The sequence below is a fragment of the Carya illinoinensis genome, chromosome 3 (genome assembly GCF_018687715.1).
Source record: "Carya illinoinensis cultivar Pawnee chromosome 3, C.illinoinensisPawnee_v1, whole genome shotgun sequence".
Taxonomy (NCBI): domain Eukaryota; kingdom Viridiplantae; phylum Streptophyta; class Magnoliopsida; order Fagales; family Juglandaceae; genus Carya; species Carya illinoinensis.
In genome coordinates this window covers 6,195,344-6,215,666 of record NC_056754.1, presented here as the reverse complement: position 1 = coordinate 6,215,666, position 20,323 = coordinate 6,195,344, and the positions used below count along the sequence as shown (strand labels likewise).

The window sequence follows — 20,323 nt, the reverse complement described above, 5'->3', positions numbered from 1 at the left end:
TATTTATTTTATAATATGATATATCGTATCAAAATTTATTATTGTATAAATTTATTTATTAAGTAATTTTTTTATGAATAAAATATTTTTTAAATATGCACTTGGTCTTTAGCATTACGTACGGTACAATGCATGTAGCATGTTTGTCACTATCGATGTCCAGAAATGAATAAAAATCTCATATGAAAGTCTGGCAAAAGTTTTTAGAGAAGAATAAATCTTCCCAACCCCCAACACCCCATCTCTTTTTTATTTTTTAATATTTTTTTTTGAATTTATTTTTTTTAAATTAATTTAATTAATTAATTAATTATTTATATATTAAATATTTGATAAAAAATAAAATAATAAAAATTAAAAAATAAGTAGAGTGCAGGGGGTTGAGGGGTTGTGTAGCATAATTCGAGAAGAATCAGGTCCCATGGTTTACAGCTTTGTTTCTGACACAATTTTCCCATCTCTCGTCATCAAGCTGCACATGCAGGGAAGGAGATCTGGATCAAGGATTCCAGAAGCTCTTTATGATCAATCTGGTTTGTAATTTTGTGTTTTATAATATAATCTATAAATATTAAATAATGTAATATATAGTAAATTATATTGTGTATTGTATATATTTTATATGATAAATATTAATTTTTGTATTTAGTTAAAAAAATAATTAATTGTTCTATATATAAAAAATATATATTTTTAAATTTTTTATTAAAAAATTATAATAGAATATAGATTTTTAAATAAAATCCGAATCATAATCTAGGTATAATCGTATTGAAATTTGTCACTTAGATTTGAGACTCGAAGTCTAGATATTTAAGTATTTGATCCAAAATTCGGATTAACAATCTTAATGTTAAGGTATGCAAATTCATTGCACTCTGTCTAAAAAAAAGATGAAATCTATCATTCAAAAAAATTATGTAAATTTTAAATTTAATTGTTTTTTTTTTTTCAAAATGAATAAAAAGACTTATTCAAATATTAATAATAAAATCATATCTCTTATCAATTTCGTCAACGAAGGGAAGCAACGTCAGTCGCTGGAAATCGTTTCACCAAGGCAGAAATGGCACACACATGATTCACGTCATTTTCTTATTTTTCAATTTAAATATGCGAGACACACGATACTTAACGCTCAAGTTTTGGTACTCCGAGTCTCCGCCCCATACATGCTGTTGAAGTTGAAGTCTCTGCTCGAAGGCCATCCTCAGTTTGGTATTTCCCGAGATACTCACATTTTCCGGTACAATCTCTTTCCCGATCAATTCATCCACTTGTCTTTGATTTTCTTTCCCGATTCTTATTTATTTATTTATTAATATGTGGTTCTCTCTTCCATTATTGTTTTGATTGGAATCGAAGGTCCAGGAGCTCAAGGAGTCCAGAAATGGCACCTCCGATACTTTCCTTGGCTTTGCCCTCCGAGACCGGTCGAGTTCTCAGTATTCAATCTCACACAGTTCAGGTACTGCTGCCCCTCCTTTTTTCCAATGTTAACACTCTGTATGGCTGCTGAGAATTAAGGAAGCAAAGAGTGAAACGAACTTGAGGTCCTTTTTTTCCCATTGAAGGGCAAAGATAACCTTTTTGCTTGGATTTGTTGGTTTGATCAACACTATTTGTTTGCTACGTTGTTTTTTTTTTTTCAAAAAAATTTTCTTCTTTTTTCTACCATTAAAGTTAATGCATGAATGTAATCTCAGTTAGTTTCGATGTTGATTCGTTAATTTATTGGTTGATATTTGTGTGCCTGAGAAATTAGAAAGAGAAATGAAGCTTATTTGGGCGATTATGTCAAGCACGGTTATGAATTTATGTGATGCGTGAGAAATGTCCTTTACTTTCCCACCGCAAGTAGAAAATTTTGGTTGATTATGGCATAAAAATTTAAAAAGTAAGAAGCGTGTTCGAAGTTTCGTAGGTCTCAAATCATGAGATAGAATTCGAAAGAAATGACATTTTAAAAGATTAATAAAAAGCCTTGCCTTTCTCTTTCTTTCCCTTTTTCAGTAATTCTTACTAACCTATTATTGTCAAGTTGGTAAGAGAAATGGAAATTTTCTTCTATAACGGTCGTTACGCTAAGTTTGTTTACCACACTTATTGGAGACTTGGGGTCATATATTTGTGTCACCATTGAGCGTCCCAAAAACATCAGGTTTATTGACACATTTAAATGTTGTACAGATTTATACCGCTTAATTGTGGATATAAATAGCCAATTGGTGGTATATTCGTTCCTTGTAGTGGTTATGTGTTTGTCTGGTCTGCAGTAATGTGAGGGCCATGGAATCACTTGTTTGCCCTATCCAGTGAAGTAGCGAAGATGTCTGAATCTATGGTGCCATTGTGCGAACAAAATAACTAATTGGAGTTATGCACTAATGAAAAATTAAAACAAAAATACAATGCATGTATGCCTTCGACAGGGGGTCCAATTGTAACACTCACTTAACTGCTCGTGTGGATATGCAATCTTCTGTTACATGCTTTGTTTTAGGACAATCACGGTGGCAAAGGCAACTGTAATTGGCAACTGAAGCAAGCACAAAATGCTTAGATCTCTTCTTTATTTCTTTATCAATGCAGGAGCTCTCTTCCATTCCCCCCCCCCCCCCCCCAACCAAAAAAAAAAAAAAACTTTATGCTGTTGATGTGCTCCAGATTAAGGCCTTAACAGTACTTCCTTACTCTTTCTTCAGGGATATGTTGGAAATAAATCAGCTGTCTTCCCTCTCCAACTATTAGGCTATGATGTGGATCCAATTAATTCAGTGCAATTCTCAAACCACACAGGCAAGCTGCTACTATTACTTCATTCAAACAGTCTCAGAAATTCCAAGGCCTGATATATGGTGCGAAGTCATCCATCAATTGGTATAGGTCCAGGCATTTCACAGTGAAGGTGGGGACATGGTTTAATTTTATCTAAAATTTTGTAGGATACCCAACTTTTAGGGGCCAAGTTTTGAATGGACAACAGCTATGCGACTTGATAGAAGGCCTTGAAGCAAATGATTTATTGTACTACACTCATTTATTAACAGGTACGCCAGCCAAGTTTTATTGTGACATGGTACAAGAAAACTTGTGTATTGCTCTCTGGATATTTTGTCTTGTGTGCCATGGTACCTGTGTATTGCTCTCTGGATGAACTATGTGACATAATTTGATTTGTTTTCTTTTGGGGGTGGGGGAATGGAGAGAAAGGGGGTGGGGGAGGGGGGGAGAGAGATTTGTTTTGAGATCAGTCTTTCTGAGATAGGCGAATCTTCTGTCCACTTTTAAGTTTTTATGAGAAGAAGAAACAGGATTTGGTTCCTGTAGTTTATAGACAGGAATTGAGTTTTGACCAAGGAAATACTTCTAAAAAAAACATTTTGACTGGGGAAACATACTTGACAGATGCATATGGTTCATACACCTCATAGTTTGTAACACTGATTTCTGATTGATGCTTTGCAGCCTCAGAATCAATTTGATGTGTTACATCAAGACATTGTTTGATACTGCTATATGTTGCCCCACCTAACCAGCATTGTAGAATTTGAGACATGAAGAAGTGTTGGCACATAATTAGGGTCCCCATCAGTTAAATCCCTAATAGAGTTTGAGTCTAGTTGTTAAACTTTTTGGAGAAGGAACATAACTACTTTGAGGTAATTTTCCATATATTTTCCAAATCTAGTTTTACCTAGTATATGCCAAATACAAATCCGGTGTATCATAGTGGACCACATTGGAGTGACACTCTATTATGATATCATTATATTCCCACCCTTAAGTTACCTTATTAACTTTGACATATATAAGATATTGTCCAATAAACTCTGTTAAAATCTCATGTTCTTTTAAATTTAGATATTTTGTTTTTGGTATCTAGTAGACTTCTATACTTTGCTTTCACTAGGCTTCTCCCCATTTTTGTGCTTTTTAAATAATTTTTTGTTATATTTACAGAAAAATTGAAAACATTGAACCACATATTTCTATGGAGGTCTGTATCGCCCAAAAAAGACCACTATGAAATACTATGACTTGCTTGTCCATTTCATATTTTTTACTTGATAGTTATGCGTTTTATAAATTTTACCTGGGGAAGGAGTGCAAAATTTTTCTTTATTGTCAATTTTACTCCTCAAAAGTCACTTTAGACTTTGTATCTGAAATTTTGCCCATAATCTTTTTTTGATACTTGATTTTTTCTTTATTAGGAAGTTTTTATTTTCATTGTGCATCGTTTTAAGTCTGATCATTTAATTTTCAGGTTATATTGGTTCGGTTTCTTTTTTGAACACTGTGTTGGAAGTTGTTAATAAGCTTCGTTCCATAAACCCAGAACTTACATATGGTGAGTAGATTACTTTAAAATGGAATGTCTGGAGTACTGATTGTTTTAGAAGTTTTCGTGATATCAAACAATGTTAATCCTTGTACTATTGCTCTGAAAATATTAATGTAGATACCGGGGACTAGGTAAAAGTGGTTTTTCAAGGCTTATAACTTGTTGAGCAAAGTTCATAATTGAAATATCATCTCCAGCTGTATAGCCATATATGTAGAGAAGCACTTTTTGACAGATTTGATTTGTTTAGGCCATAAGAAGTCCAATCTTTTTGGGGTCAAAATATGATTGAAAAAATAGATCTTAGTTTTGTTTCTGGCACAAAATAATATGGATGAGACGCTGCTAGAAGCTGTTGTTGTTGATGCTGCTGCAGCTTACAATTATGATTAGCTTGGAATTCAGTTTTTGACTAGGCAGATATACAGGTCATATTGGCTTTAATGTTCAAGGATGCTCACTTTAAAGAGAGTTGAAAGCCACCAGAAGAGGTGATAGGCATTAACAGCATATTCCAGAGGAGAAACTATTGACTTTAGCTAATAATATATCCAGAATTTGCCAGTATATTTAGTTCTTGAAGGGATTTTTATTTTTTATTTTTCCAATGTCTCATTAAAATATGGCTTTTCTTGTCTAGTATGTGATCCAGTGATGGGTGATGAAGGAAAGCTCTATGTCCCTCTAGAGCTAGTATCAGTATATCGCGAAAAGGTGACCAATCCTGTTAAAGTTTTAGTGGTTTTTTCCTTTATCAAATCATATCCTTTTCATAAAATGTCTTCATCCTAACTTTCATATCTTGATTTGAAATGAAAAGAGTATTAATAAAAAACTAAATGACCTTCCCAAAATGTCCTATATTTTATTATAGGTGATGCCTTTCAATAAGAATTTTGTGTGCTTTTTTTCATTAATATACTTTGATTTTACTTATAAAAAGAAAAAAAGAATTTTGTGTGCTTTTTTAGAAAGGTTAGAGTGCCATATAGTTACTAAAGAAATAAGAACTTCTGCCATTAGAAAAATGATGTATTGTGGGATGTCTTGAAAAAGAAATTCATAAACTTAAATTGGCCACAGGGCGTAGAAAAATTGACTCTGAATTTGAAATGTTGGGATGTTCTTGACTGCTGTCCGGAGTTAATGACTATGTCAGAGCAGTATCTCAAACTGTATGTTTCACATTTGGATTACTTGGATCCTAAATATTAAACAACCAGAGTTGTCATTTAGTCATGAATTGTTGTCTATTTATATAATTGTTTCTTATTCTAAAGGTCATTAGGGAGACTGAATTGGATATGATGGTTACATTTTGGTAATGCTCTGTATGATTAGGTTGTCCCAGTGGCTTCAATGTTGACACCCAACCAGTTTGAAGCAGAACAGTTGACTGGTTTCAGGTAGTTACTAATACCTCAATATGGTTGGTGAAGCTTACTTAATTGAGTCTTTTAACTCTGGATATGTCTAGATGTAGTTCATCAGCCTTACATATAAAACAGGAAAGAAAGAAAGAGGAGTAAATGTAATAAATTGGAGTATAAAGTGTTATGACTTAAGCTATTACTCTCTTTGTGATTATATTACACAGGAAATTATCCGGCTTTCCTACATAATTGACTTTTGAATAAACTGAGAATTTTAATTATATTGATGTTATGAATTACAGTTCTCAATTAGGTTCGTTTTAGGGTTTAACTAATTCATATGATCTTACAAGGAGATTACTGTTTCAATCAGTAATGGGAGGCATGCATAAGTTTCTTGCATTGTTATTTGAGAATAGGTTCTATTTTGCACTTTCTTTGCTATTCACTCACACTTTCTATCAGAAGGATGCCTTATCCTTCTAACTCCCACCTTGTTGCATCTTTATATCCACATTTACTCTATATCTTTTGCTTTTGCTTTGCTGTAGCTCTTGTGCCTAATGATTTGATATACTTGTTACAGGATTGGCTCTGAAAGAGATGGCCGGGAAGCTTGTAACATCCTTCATGCTGCCGGGCCATCAAAGGTTTTGTTATTTCATCATAAGCTGAACTTTTTCTTGTATACTTCCTATGTACTTGGGCTATGCCTAGTTACTTGGAATAAAATATCTTATTACCTATCAAAAAAAAAAAAAAATCATAAGCTGAACCTTTGAAGCCCAAGATGCTTATGCCTATTTGAATATGCAAGCTTCTTGTTCTGTTCTTGGTTCTAAACTTCCAATTGTCTTGTTATTTGGAGTGGTGATATTGGAGTACCTTGTATACTTTGTGTGCTAGGGTTGTACCATTCTTTTGTGGTTTATTTTATGTTTTATTTGTTTATCAAAACATAATTGTAATTTTGGTGACATTAGAGTATATATGTGTCAAAATCAATGCATGTGGTAGACATTGGCACAATAGTGATTCCTTTATGGATCAGTTCAACTCTTAAACAAGTTTGCCCTGAGATGAACATGAGTCATTGCTAAGAAAATGACTGATAGATGTAGTCTTGATTGCTAAAATCTACAGCATGCTTCTGTTAAATGAACATTTATAGATATGCCATAGCACTCTTTCTTAGATGGGCATCAGGTGCACTTGTTTCCTTCGATGAAATGAAATTAGTTCTCATGGAAAGAACCACAGGTGAGTTTGATGGATGAACTGGCCCAATTGCTTCTTCCCATCCCCAATATGTGGGTACTTCCTATTGATGGATGGAGTACCTGATGCAGAACTGTGTTGTTTTTTTTTTTTTTTATAAGTAATATGATATTTCATTGATAAAAGGATAGGCATAGGCCAATGACACTAGAGGTATACAAAAGCATACACCTTTTTAAGAACTAGTAACCGTTACAAGAAAATCATGAAAACTAAGCCCATTTAAATCCAACCCAATAGCCCACATAAACAAAGTCCTCCAAAAGAAACTCCTAAACTCTTCCAAGGAACATTCATGATTCTCAAAAAGTCTCTCATTACGTTCACTCCAAATACACCAAAGAATATAAATAGGGGCCATTTTCCAAACAACTGCAATCTATAGTGTCCCAGTGATACCTCTCCAGCATGCCAGAAGATCAACCACCTGGCCTGGCATCACCCATGCTATTTCCATCTTGCTGAAAAAATAGTTCCATATGTCTCTAGCAAACTCACAGTGTAAAACTAGATGATCCACCGTTTCCCCACTCTTATGACACAAACAACACCAGTCCGTTATAACAAGGCCCCTTCTCCTCAGATTATCATTAGTCAGTATCTTGCCTAAGGCTACTGTCCACACAAAAAAGGCGGCCTTTGTAGGTGCTTTAGTCCTCCAAATGTTCTTCCAAGGGAAAGAATGTCCTTGTTGCCCAATAATAGAGTCATAAAACGAGCGTATCGTGAATTTTCCTTTCCTAGAGGGTCTCCAAATCATCACATCTTCAGTTGTGGCAGCAACAAGAATGTAATATAGCAAGTTAAAAAAATCCACCAGTATGTTCACTTCCCAGTCATGTACCTTCTGATTTAGGTTGATATTCCACTCTTGTGAACTTTGTATAGTTACCCTCAAATCAGCCACCATGGCATCTGGATCCCTTGCAATACTGTAAATAGTGGGATAAGCCTCCAGCAACATTGTGTCACCCACCCAACTATCCTTCCAAAAGAGTATCCTTCTTCCATCCCCCAAGCTCAATCGAGTATTACTAGCAAAAGAATCCCATCCTTTCCGTATGAACTTCCACAACCCCACTCCATAGGACCCCCTTCCCTTTTTTGAACACCAACCCCCCGTTTCACGACCATATTTCAAATCTATCACCCCTTTCCATAAAGCTCCCATCTCATTGTTATATCGCCAAAGCCATTTACCTAGTAAAGACCTATTAAGAATCCTCACATTCCTAACCCCCAGTCCGCCATCTCTCATAGGATTGCACACCTTATCCCAACCCACTAAATGAAACTTAAACTCCTCTCCTATTCCACTCCATAAAAATTCACGTTGAAGTTTTTCCATTCTACATGCAATGCTAGCAGGAAGAGGGAACAGAGACAAATAGTATGTGGGAAGATTTGAGAGAGTGCTCTTAATAAAAGTGAGACGCTCCCCTTTGGATAAATATAACATTTTTCAACCGGCCAACCTACGCTCAAATTTTTCCAAAACCCCATCCCAAATGGACTTAACTTTGAAAGAAGCTCCCAATGGGAGCCCAAGATACTTCATTGGCAAGGAAGAGACCACGCATCCCAATGTGTTAGCCAATCTGCTCATGTTACTTACATCCCCTATTGCGACCATATCTGTCTTATCAAGATTAATCTTCAATCTGGAAATAGCTTCAAGACAAAGTAGAATGGCCTTCAGTGATTGAATATGTCCTGTGTTTGCCTCACACAACAGCAAGGTATCATCTGCAAATAAAAGGTGAGAAATAGTGGTTTGGCTGTGTGAATCTCCCACCGAGAAGCCAGAAAAAAACCGTCCTCCTATTGCCGCCGTCACCATTTTACTCAAAGCCTCCATGACTACTACAAATAAAAATGGTGATAATGGATCTCCTTGTCGTAGCCCTCGCGAACTGTTAAAGAAGCCCACAGGTTCTCCGTTTACCAAGACTGAGAAACGTGCCGTTGACACACAATGCCTTATCCACTTCCTCCATCTTACCCCAAACCCACATCTACTCAACATGTACATCAGAAAGTCCTAGTTAACATGATCATATGCCTTTTCCATATCTGGCTTACAAAGAATACCTGGAATTCCTGACCTGATTCTGCTGTCCAAACATTCATTGGCAATGAGAACCGAATCTAGTATTTGTCTCCCCCTTATAAAGGCATTTTGCGATTTAGAGATAATATTTTCCATTATCGTGCTCATTCTATTTGCCAGCACCTTCGACAATAACTTATAAACACTGCCTACAAGACTAATCGGTCTGAAATCTTGTACCTCTATTGCACCAGCCTTTTTAGGGACTAAGGCGATAAAGGTAGCATTTAGGCTTTTTTCAAATTTTCCTTGAGTGAAAAATTCCTGGAAAACCAGCATAACATCTTCTCTCACCACCTCCCAACAAGTTTGGAAAAAAGCCATATTGAAACCATTCGGGCCTGGAGCTTTATCTTTATTCATTTTCCTAAGAACGTTGTGTACCTTTTCCTCTTCAAAGTGTCTCTCCAACCACACCATACTAATTTGGTCAATACTCTCAAAAGTTAGACTATCCACCTTAGGTCTCCATGCAATAGGTTCTGACAATAAGTTTTCAAAATGTTCAGCTACATATTCCTTCATTTCCGCCTGATCTGACGAGGTAATACCATCAATATTCAGAGACTCAATGGTATTGAACCTCCTATATGCATTAGCTATGCGGTGGAAAAACTTAGTGCATTTATCCCCCTCCCGAAGCCATAAAGCGCTTGACTTTTGCCTCCATGAAATCTCCTCTAATAAGGTCAGTCTTTCGAGTTCAGTTACTACCTGCTCTTTTCGGTTGTTCTCATCGTCTACTCCCTCCAAGCTTTGTAATTCTTGCAATAAGCAATTTTTCTATTTAGTTATCTCACCAAACTCCTGCTTATTCCAAGTCTTCAAATCCTTCTTCAAAGCTTTCAATATTCCAGCCAACACCTTACTCAGATTACCCTCAAATACATAAGAATTCCACCAATTTCTAACCAAATCCACAAACCCCTCCTTTTTTAGCCACATATTTTCAAACTTAAAAGGCCTCTTACCCCCTTGCACGCCACTCCCATCTAGAAAAACAGGAAAATGGTCAGAGCATAACCTCTGGAGCCTCTTCTGGGTCAGATCTGGAAATTGCAGCTCCCTCGAAGGAGAAATAAGAAACCTGTCCAGTCTTGACCAAGTGTGATTATTAGACCAAGTGTACTCCCCTCCCATTAGGGGAATATCCATAAGGCCTAGCTCAAAGATAAAGTCTGAGAATTCCACCATTGCTGAATTTTGACGTCCCCCCCCCCCCTTTTCTTATCTTTCGGTAGGAAATCTTGTTACATTAAAATTCCTGCCAATGCACCATGGGACCTCCCACTAAGAACAAAGTCCAGCCAGCTCATCCCACATCCTTTTCCTCTCCCTATCCAAATTAGGCCCATAGACCCCAGCGAAGGCCCATACAAACCCATCTTCTAAATTTTTGAAGGAACACCCCACTGCATACTCCCCCATAAACTCATCGGTGCACTCCACAACCCTCTTATCCGACATAACCAATATACCTCCCGAGGCCCCTTTGGATGGTACGTATATCCACCCTACATATTGACAACTCCAAATGCTTCTAATAATTCTTCTACTAATGATTTTCAGCTTTGTTTCTTGCAAACAAATGACGTCCGCCTTCCATTGCCTTAACAAAGCTCTTATACGAAGACGTTTATTCGACTCGTTCAACCCCCTAACATTCCAACTCAGAATTTTTGGCTTCATTAACAAACTGCTCCAGCCCTTCCCTTATTTCTTCCCCTACTCGCACTTCCCTCCTTTCCTTCGTAATTTATGGACCACGTCAAGCGTTTCAGCTCCCTATCTCTTTTTCACCCTACACCATGATGTCCTGCTGCAATTGCTGTAATCAAAGCTTTAAATTGCTCTTCATACCCCTCACATGATATCCCCAAACAGTTTTGAAGTCCTCAACCTCTTTTAATAGCCAATCAGTGGAAATACTAGGGGGAACCACGTTTAAAGGTGTGGGGTCCTCTCCTACAGCCTCCTCCTCCTCTGTTGGAAAATTAGTAGGATCATACAACATCAACATACCTTCCTCCTTATCCAAAGAACACCCTCCATCCACCTCATCCACTGTTTTGTCTTGTATCCCCTCACACGGCACCCCAAAAACCTCTTGTATCTCTTCAGACTGAACTAATGGTGTAGCCACCTGCTCTAGTGGCTCAGAACAGGTCACCAGAATATTTTGTGAAGACCCACTCGAAGAAGACTCTCCCTGGGCAGCTCCCGCACCATCGCTGAAGAGATTGGGCTCAATCCCGTTGCTTAAAGCCTCCACCTCCCTTTCCGGCGATTGTATGACCACTAGTGGGGCCTCGCCTGAGCCGCCGCTCATGGTTGGCCGGTTCTGTGCTAGAACCACCCCAGGATTCGGGCCCATAAGTGTAGTAGTATCGGGCTCCCCAAGCAGACCCTCAATCTCGGCCCCCTTCCTTTCCGGAGACTATACGACCACCGGCGGGACCTTGCCTGAGCCACCTCTCACCGTCGGCCGGTTCTGTGCTAGAACCACCCCAAGACTCAGCCCTATGAGTATAGTTTCGGATTCGATAGTCAGACCTGAAACACACTGTTTCAGGTCTTTTTCACGCCAGTTCATGCCTAGGTTTTTGCTCAGGCCCAGCCCGTGTACTCCCTTGCCCAGACCCAGCCCGTGAACCACCCCTTTGCCCTTTGGATCCTCCTCTCCTCCCTGGCCCACTTGTCTCTGCTTTCCAGCCCCAATCCCATTCTGTCCCTGTTTTCCAGCCCGTGAGCCACAGCCCACTATCTAGCCTGACTCCACTTCAATCCCTTTATTCTCCTCAGCACTTGTAACAGCCAACATATATTGACTTGCAATGCATCTACCTGACACTTCATCTCTTGCAAAGCACTCAACACACTTTCCTCATTCAGACCAGCACTAGCTCTACTAGCTTGCCCCTTAGCCTGCAACCCATCCCTTTGCATGCCTACCCCTCCTCTAGCTCCTACCAATTGACATTACCTCTAGCTTGGAGCACCTCCCTGTAAGACCTGTAGGAAGAGCTTTGTGTTGTTTTTTGACATTATGATAATAGCAACCTTGCCAAATGTCTAGTACCTGTTCAGTTGCGTTCTTCTGGTTCTTTGGCATTAATTTATGCAATCTTGAGCATCTATTATACTTTTGTAGATAGTGCATTCTGAGTTGTGAAATTTACGTTTTATTAAACCTAGTTAAATCAACCAAGTATGATATGATGGAGACAGCTAGCTCCATTACTTAGGTGCTGTGATTGATCTTCTTTGACGTCTGGGATATGGTCCAGATTCTACAATGTTTCATTGGAGGCATCAATTTTTCATGTCGGTTAAGCTATATTGTACAGCTTAAGCTTCCATTCCATCAAATACTATTCAAAGAATTTATATATGCAAGTAACTTGTCCATGAACTTCATGTATATTACTTTAACATCTCTGTCTCTGTCTGTGTCTCTGAATTGTTAAATGTGATGTATGTTCTTATCGATCACAGGTTGTGATTACAAGCATAAATATAGAAGGCAATCTTCTTCTTATTGGCAGTCATCAGAAGGAAAAGGTAAGTAACCTTTTGTATTAAGATGATTGAGGTTGTGATGTTAACTTTGGCTTAGACTTGGTCGAGGAACTTTTAACATGGTGGCAAATGTTAAAGTTAGAAAGTAATCTCCTGTTACACAAAAATGCTAGAAGCAATTAGATTTTATGAAATTAGGGACTTCCAATCTTAGGATTACATTGTGGTTGTTTCTTCAGATCCTCATCTCTAGTGTTCAATTTGGGAGTCAATTGTTGAGATATATGGCTTCTCTTTTGGTATTTGTCCAGAAATCCCTATCAATACTTATTTTTCATAAATATGCACATGTGAAACCAATTCCTGTCTCATACATATGAAGTTAACCCATTCCAAGAAGTTAGTCTTTACAAACATTGATTAAGGATCATTAATGATATGTTTAATATGATATCTTGAGTTATAAGAGTATAGAAATGTATCTCTTAGTTTTTGGTTCATTTGTCCGTGTTAAGCTCTATTTAATTTTTTCACTAGCATTTTGAGTATAGGTTCATAGGGGTAGAAAAAAGTAGTCATGCTGATTGATTTATGATTAAAATCTACTTGTGCTAAACTCTCAATTGTGACAGGATCAATCTCCTGAGCAATTTAAGATCATTATTCCCAAAATTCCTGCATATTTTACGGTATGTAATTTATCACCATAATCAGTATCATCTGCACAGCTTTCGTGATTCTACTCTGTTACTAAGACTGATTTGTGACTTAAAGTTGCTTTTTTAGCATGAAGCTTTTAACAAGGTGATGAGAATTGGACAATTTCCTTCTTCCAGTCTGTCTCAGAGAAATATTAAAGTAGCACGTCTAGGGAATGTTATATGTAATGAGATCTTGAAATGCAAAGGCACCTGGGAACTTGTTTTTGTTTTTGCATGGCTTTCCAATCATGTTATTTGCATCTGCATTAGCCTCGTAATCATGAAAAAAAATACTGCTGTCTATATGAACAAATCCATCAAGACTGCTCAGGAACTATCATATTTTGCCAAAACAATATGATGAAGGAAGATACATAGACCTTGTAACACTCTTAGATTGGCCTTGTTCTCATTCAATGAATATTTTGTTCTTCTAACAATAATATGTCACAGAAAGTGAAATACTGTAATAAAAAAGAAAAAAGAAATAGTCCTTCGTACAATGAATGCTTTCATTTTTGAGATTTAGCTTTCATGATAAAATCTATTTATATATGGGTAAAAAATGAAGATTAAAAAAACTTATAAAAAAAAAATCTATTTTTTTTACTTATCAAAAACAAAAAAAATTTGTTTTAATTTGAAGGCCTAGAGATTGGCTCAAGTGGTAAAGGCCATGGGCTTGGGGGTATGCTCCCCCCAGGTCTAAGGTTCAAATCCCCTTCGGTGCAAACAATCTCTAGAGGCTATTGGGCTGGGGGATTTTCTCATTGAATTACCCGAGATGCAATTGCAGGAAATTTTTTGCAGGGGGCCTGTTCACCCTCTGGATTAGTCAAGACGTTGTTCATGGACACCTAGTGCCAATAAAAAAAAAAGGACAAAATTCTTCTAGTAGAAAATAGGAGAAAGCTCAGTTATAGCTGTTTTTAATTTTCATTTGTTCTTTCTTTCTTTACATGTTTCAATTACTTTGACTTGATTATTGAGATACATATGGAGGGCTTCTTGTTGGCGTGCATGGTACTAGGAAAATGGATGGCCTCATTTACAAATAGGAAAGGAGGAATGTAAAACTATTTGATAAGAAATATGGTAATTTATATTGTGAAGAAGTTTTAAACTTATTAACAAACTTATATCGGAAGTGCATACCTAACATTATGAAATAGAGAGGGTAAAATTTTAGTTAGTTGATGTTCTTAATGGTTCTTACGTGCTCTTGTTCTGCTCCCTGGTTACAACCTGCAAATGGTGGGATCTGATCCTGTGGTGGATAAATCACATTTATGCAGCTGCTTGTTTCACCCATAAAAGTCTAATATTCCAGTACCTTTTGTACTTGATTTTTAATGCAATAAAAGTACCTTAAAAATAAAAAGAGGAAGAATGGCCAATGAGAATGTCTCCTTTAAGGACAAAAATTATTGAAGAAGGAAGTCGGCCATTTGTGGAGGAGACAATAGAACTTCTCACAAAAACCATTTGTAGATACTACATGAGATGGGCTTAGAGGGATGGCTTTTGAGGGCTTCATGATTCCTCTCCAAATGCGGAAGATGGATTTTAGATCTCTTTGCGAGGTGACCAGTCCATCCAAGATTTGATTATTTTTGTGTTTTTTGGGCATTTCTGGAGAAATAGGAGAAAATCATGATTTGTGATGGAGAGTGGAGAAAATATCATTCGAAGGACAATTACTAAAGCTACTAGATGGAAGAAAGCAATAGAGTTCCTTACAAAACCATTCAAAACTACTAAGTGGGATGGACCAAAAGGAACATTATATATTTTGAACGCTTTGGGAGTCCTCTTCACAAACCTAACATGGCTTCTTAACTTGCTTTGCTTAGTTACCAGTCCATCCAAGATTAATTCAATTTCTATCGGTTGCTCTTAGTTCTAGTGTTATCTCCGTTTGAGATGTGGTGTTTTATATGCATACTGTGAAACTTGTGCCTCTGATTTTTCTTTTTGTTTTCTTGATTATCAGTTTTTTTTTTTTTTTTCAAATTATTGTATTTGCAATAAATGTTATTCAGAACTCTCATATTTAGTAAGTACCTTATACTATCAAAAAAGTTATTCAGTAAGTACCTTAACACTTTCTGTAAGCCTTCTAACGTCCTTTCCATGTTCATTACATACTCAAATCTCTTACACATCTCTCACTATGGTATTACCAGAAGAGAGTTAATCATTTCTGTCTCCTTGAATATACACTCTTGACTTTCCAGGGAGGAAGACTTTTTATACCGATAATTCTTTAGCATTTCAAGAGCCATTTGCAGTTTAAATTTTTTGGTAGTTCTCTTCAGCATGTTGTAAACAAATTTTAATTGCTTTCACTTATGCTTTATGATTGAATCAGGATCCAAAGTATTTTAATTCTTTCTAGTTTTAGAAAAAACGGCTTAAGACTTTTTCCTTGCATCCGTATCTGTGTATTGGATGCAACAAATACAACCTTATAAAATGCTCTGAATTCACAATATATGTGCACTTGCTTGCAGGGAACAGGAGATCTTACGACTGCTCTTCTACTTGGTTGGAGCAATGTAATGCGTCTAAATTGTATTCAAACTTAAGCTATATAGTGAGTTCTTGCAAATAAATTTTTTTTTGGTGCTAATAATTGTTCTTTGTGAATTTAAGAAATATCCTGACAACCTTGACAAGGCGGCAGAGCTTGCAGTATCAAGTTTGCAGGTACTCTTTTTGCTGTTCTTTCAGTTCATTACAAGTTGCTAGAATTATAAAAGCCCTTATGTTATCTTTGCTTTGTAAGTGACTTCAACTTCGACAGTTATATGTATATAGAGGCCTCAAATTGGTTGACACTTCTTTTTTTTTTGATAAGTAAATAAATTATATTATCAAAAGAATAGGCAATTGCCCGGTACAAAGTATAGTTTCCAACGCTACGTATGGGCGATGGACATCAGAAAATCATGTAGCTCTAGGCCATTAAAGTCAACCGCTATGGTCCAAATACAAAGAGTTCTAAAAAAGAAAACTTTCAATTCCTCCATCGATCTCTCTGTCTTCAAAGGTCCTTGCATTGCGTTCTTGCCATAAACACCACATGATGCATATGGGTATCATCTTCCACACCTCTCTTATCTGTTGATTGCCTCTCATATTTGTCCAGCTAGCCACTACTCCTGCCACCTTCTCAGGCATAACCCAAGCTAAGTCGATTCTGCCCAGCACCTCATTCCATAGCCCTCCTGCTATCTCGCAATGTATTAAGAGATGGTCCACCGATTCGCCCCCCTTCCTACACATACAACACCAATCTACGATGATCATCCTACGCTTCCTCAAGTTGTCAGTAGTAAGAATCTTGCCAAGGGATGCTGTCCACACAAAAAACGCAGCTTTGGGAGGCGCCTTATGTCTCCATAACTTTCTCCAAGGGAACTGAGCATGTGTCTCTTGAATAAGAGCCTTATAAAAAGAGCGCACTGAAAAAATACCTTTGGCTGCCGGTGTCCACCATAGACTATCCTGTGAAATACTCGCTTCACTTGAATACAGAAGGCTATAAAAAGCTTCAAAACTGCTCATCTCCCAATCTTGTGCTGCCCTACTAAAGTTGATGTTCCATTGGATTTGCTCCCCAGATCTTACCCTTCTGCTACCGAGGCTTCAGTCTCTCTTGCTACTCTAAATAGTGTAGGAAAAGATTCCTTTAGAGCAACATGGTTGCACCATGTGTCATACCAGAATTTTATGCGGTCTCCTTCTCCTAGACGAAAGCGGGTATGGCGTGAGAACACCTCCCACCCTCTTCTTATATGTTTCCACAAACCCACTCCGTTTGCTCCTCTCACTTCTTTTGTGCACCAACCCCCCCATAATTCCCCATATTTGCTCTCTATTACTGTCTTCCAAAGGGATTCGGGTTCCTTATGATACCGCCACAACCATTTACCTAGCAACGCCCGATTGAAGGTTTTCATATTTCTAATACCCAAACCCCCGTTCGAGATAGGGCTGCATACCTTTTCCCACTTAACCAAATGAAATTTGTGTTCCTCTCCCAATCCACCCCACAAAAAATCCCTTTGAAGTTTCTCCAGTCTTGGTTGACACTTCTATCTGACACTATGAGCTATCGGTTTAGGTTTTACCGTTATCTCATTCTGAGATATTATTCTATTTATTGTATACAATTTTTGGCCAATTTATTTGAAGGAGAGGAGTGGATGAGACAAATTTAAGCAAAAAAACTAAGAATACATTGTTTTAACGGTGCTTTGTGAATATGCATGAAGTTGCCTTAGTAGAATTTATTTTAAAGGGGATGAATATTTAGAGGCTTATGGCAAGAAGCTGTAATGGATTTAATAGCTTCAAGTTTTCTGCTTATGCTCCTTTGGGATGTATTCAAGTCAAGATGCTTTCATGCAGCTGGACCTTTAATGAGCCATGGAGAGAATGGAGGCAATGAGGAAAAGCTAGGGAAGAGAGAACTTCTCTCTAGCATTTAGTTTAACTTGGCTATTGAATTTTCTATTTGTGACGACTGTGGCCATATATTACTTCATATCTAACCAACTTGAGTTGACATCACTCAAGCACAGAGCATTTTGGGTTGACTTCAAACCAGTGTTACAGCAGTACCAGGATCAGAATACCGAGTTTTATACTCAACTAAGCCGCCTTTGGCTTGACATTGGATGCCATGCTACTATTGTTGAGGGTAGCCCTTGGTTGGTTGCTGGGGATTTGAACGCTATCAGAAATCAGAATGAAGCAAAATATCATCTAATATTCTCCATGCTGGGGATTTGACCTGTTTGACCATCAAAATCAATTTTAAAATCAATCTTGGATGCATCAACTTGTTCTTTCAAGGAACTGACAAATTGTTGCGGGAACCTTTACTTTTGAGATTATTAAACCAAAACCTAGAGTTGCACTTTGCAATTGGATCCTCATCTTTGAACTATGGTTAGCAGATCGTTGAAGTTTTTTCTATCCTTGCAGGCACTTCTGCAGAGAACACTGAATGATTATAGAAGTGCCGGACACAGTCCCCAGTCAAGCAGTTTGGAGATTCGTCTGATTCAAAGCCAGGATGATATTCGCAATCCACAAGTTAAATTCAAATCTGAAAAATACAAATAAAAATATATGCATTAATTGCACCATAATCTGGTACAAATAACCTGATGCTTGTGGCATAGTTTATAAAAAGAAAACGTGGTTTCATTCCCTCTTGTTCTTTTCCATAAACAAAAGGTTTATATTGCTACTAGGTGCAAAATCTTAATTGTCGAAGAACTGTTTAAAAAACCTCAAATTTTGCTTGGACTAGATAGACAATTGGGTTCTTTGATTAAGTTCTTTTTTTGCTTCTATATTCTGTTTTGCTGTCTTCAAAGGAGTAAGGCATGACTACTAGTTCATGTATATAACCACCATACTATCATGATATCATTAGGAGTGTCAAATCGTGTTAACAGGTTGTGTTCGTGTTGTGTCAAATCGTGTTAACGGGTCATATAGGTCAATCCTAACCCGACCCATTAAGCTTATCGTGTCAAAATCTTAAACTCTAACACGACCCATTAACATAACGGGTCGTGTCGTGTCAACCCGTTTTGACCCATTAATAAATATTACGAAATATGTTTTTTTTTATAAGTAAATAAATAAATTAAGAAAATATTACGAAATAAGTTAATACGACACAATACAATTCATTTTAAACTATTTATGTAAATGGATTGAATAGGCCCGAAATTAACCTTTTTAACCTTATTAAATTTAGCATAATTTTATATAAATGTTAAAATTACAATATCTATAAAAATTATAAAACTAATTATAAGTCCAAAACTACAATCCAAATAATAAAAATATCGAAATTGAAATTCTAATAATTTTATTTTTAGATATAAAGGTATAATTGTAATTTTAACTTTCTTAACGTGTCATAACGGGTTAACCCGTTAAACAATCGTGTCTTAACGGGTCAACCTGTTTTGACTCGAACCCATTAAGGCTAAATCCTAACCCGCTATTATCGTGTCGTGTTCGTATTGGGTTAACGGGTCGTGTGACATATTGTCACCCCTAAATTTTATCACGCCTCACACGTGCTCCAAACATATTGGCATTTAAGGAACCGGTGCATGCCATGTAGGTGTTTACTTCAGTTCAGTTGGCATTCTCTTCTGCATAGAGACGATGTCTTTCACTTTAGCAACAGAGTGAAATGAAAATATTTATAATAATAATAATAATAATAATAAGGCAATTATTTCTACCAATTAAGGGCCTTCTTTTGCAGAAGAGGGCTTAAATCCTCTTTCAGGACGTGGCACCTTTGGTGGGCCAGAAAGGCTGATAATGGAACATACACAAGAAAAATGAGGAAGCGTGTGTTTACCGAAAGCATTGGAAGGTTAACCCTTTTAGAGATTCGAAAATTGAACTAAACCTGATATTATTCCGCCTTCAAATGATAATTAACTCAGAACGTAATTGAGAGAGAGAGAGAGAGAGAGAGAGAGAGAGAGAGAGAGAGAGAGAGAGAGAGAATAGAATCCGAATCCAAGGAGTCAACTTTCTAGAAGAGACTTCGACACCTCCAATAATACATGATACACCAATTTGGAGGACTCGGGACTTCCGTTTATCCGCGTAGAGTTTACATATTGAACGGCCCAAGTATCTGCATTTCCAAAGTTATGGAGGCTGATCAAATTGCAAGGAATATGCCCAAAACTCTTTAAGAGTTCATCATTAAGTAAAGACAACAGAAGAAAATAATTCCGTCGAACTTTTTGTCTCCTTTCACCTTCTATTAGAAACAATTCTGTTGTATTAAGCAAAACGAGGTGCAGATGCACGTTAGTGTTTGAACATTTTCTGATTACTGACGTACGTTCATCATAAGAACATATGCATGTTGAAGTAGATGATTCAGCAAAACAAACGTCTATACCTAAAAAATGCTCTGCAAAAAATTCATACTGTT

At 37.0% G+C, this 20,323-nt stretch overlaps 1 protein-coding gene across 2 annotated transcripts; it reads left to right on the top strand.

The window, feature by feature from the left end:
- The first annotated feature begins 414 nt into the window (after positions 1–414).
- LOC122302868 (pyridoxal kinase) lies at positions 415–18,658 on the top strand. Of its 2 annotated transcripts, none has more exons than XM_043114316.1 (14): positions 415–533; positions 1,024–1,246; positions 1,366–1,468; positions 2,706–2,799; positions 2,946–3,050; positions 4,271–4,354; positions 4,989–5,062; positions 5,690–5,754; positions 6,308–6,371; positions 12,605–12,670; positions 13,261–13,317; positions 15,843–15,887; positions 15,985–16,038; positions 18,325–18,658. In XM_043114316.1, the coding sequence occupies exons 1-14, from the start codon at positions 422–424 to the stop codon at positions 18,463–18,465; spliced, it is 1,287 nt and encodes a 428-aa protein (XP_042970250.1). In that variant the 5' UTR covers positions 415–421; the 3' UTR covers positions 18,466–18,658. The 2 variants fall into 2 exon arrangements, with proteins under 2 accessions (XP_042970250.1, XP_042970251.1); XM_043114317.1 differs by lacking the exon at positions 18,325–18,658 and adding an exon at positions 17,746–18,195.
- Positions 18,659–20,323: the final 1,665 nt, after the last annotated feature.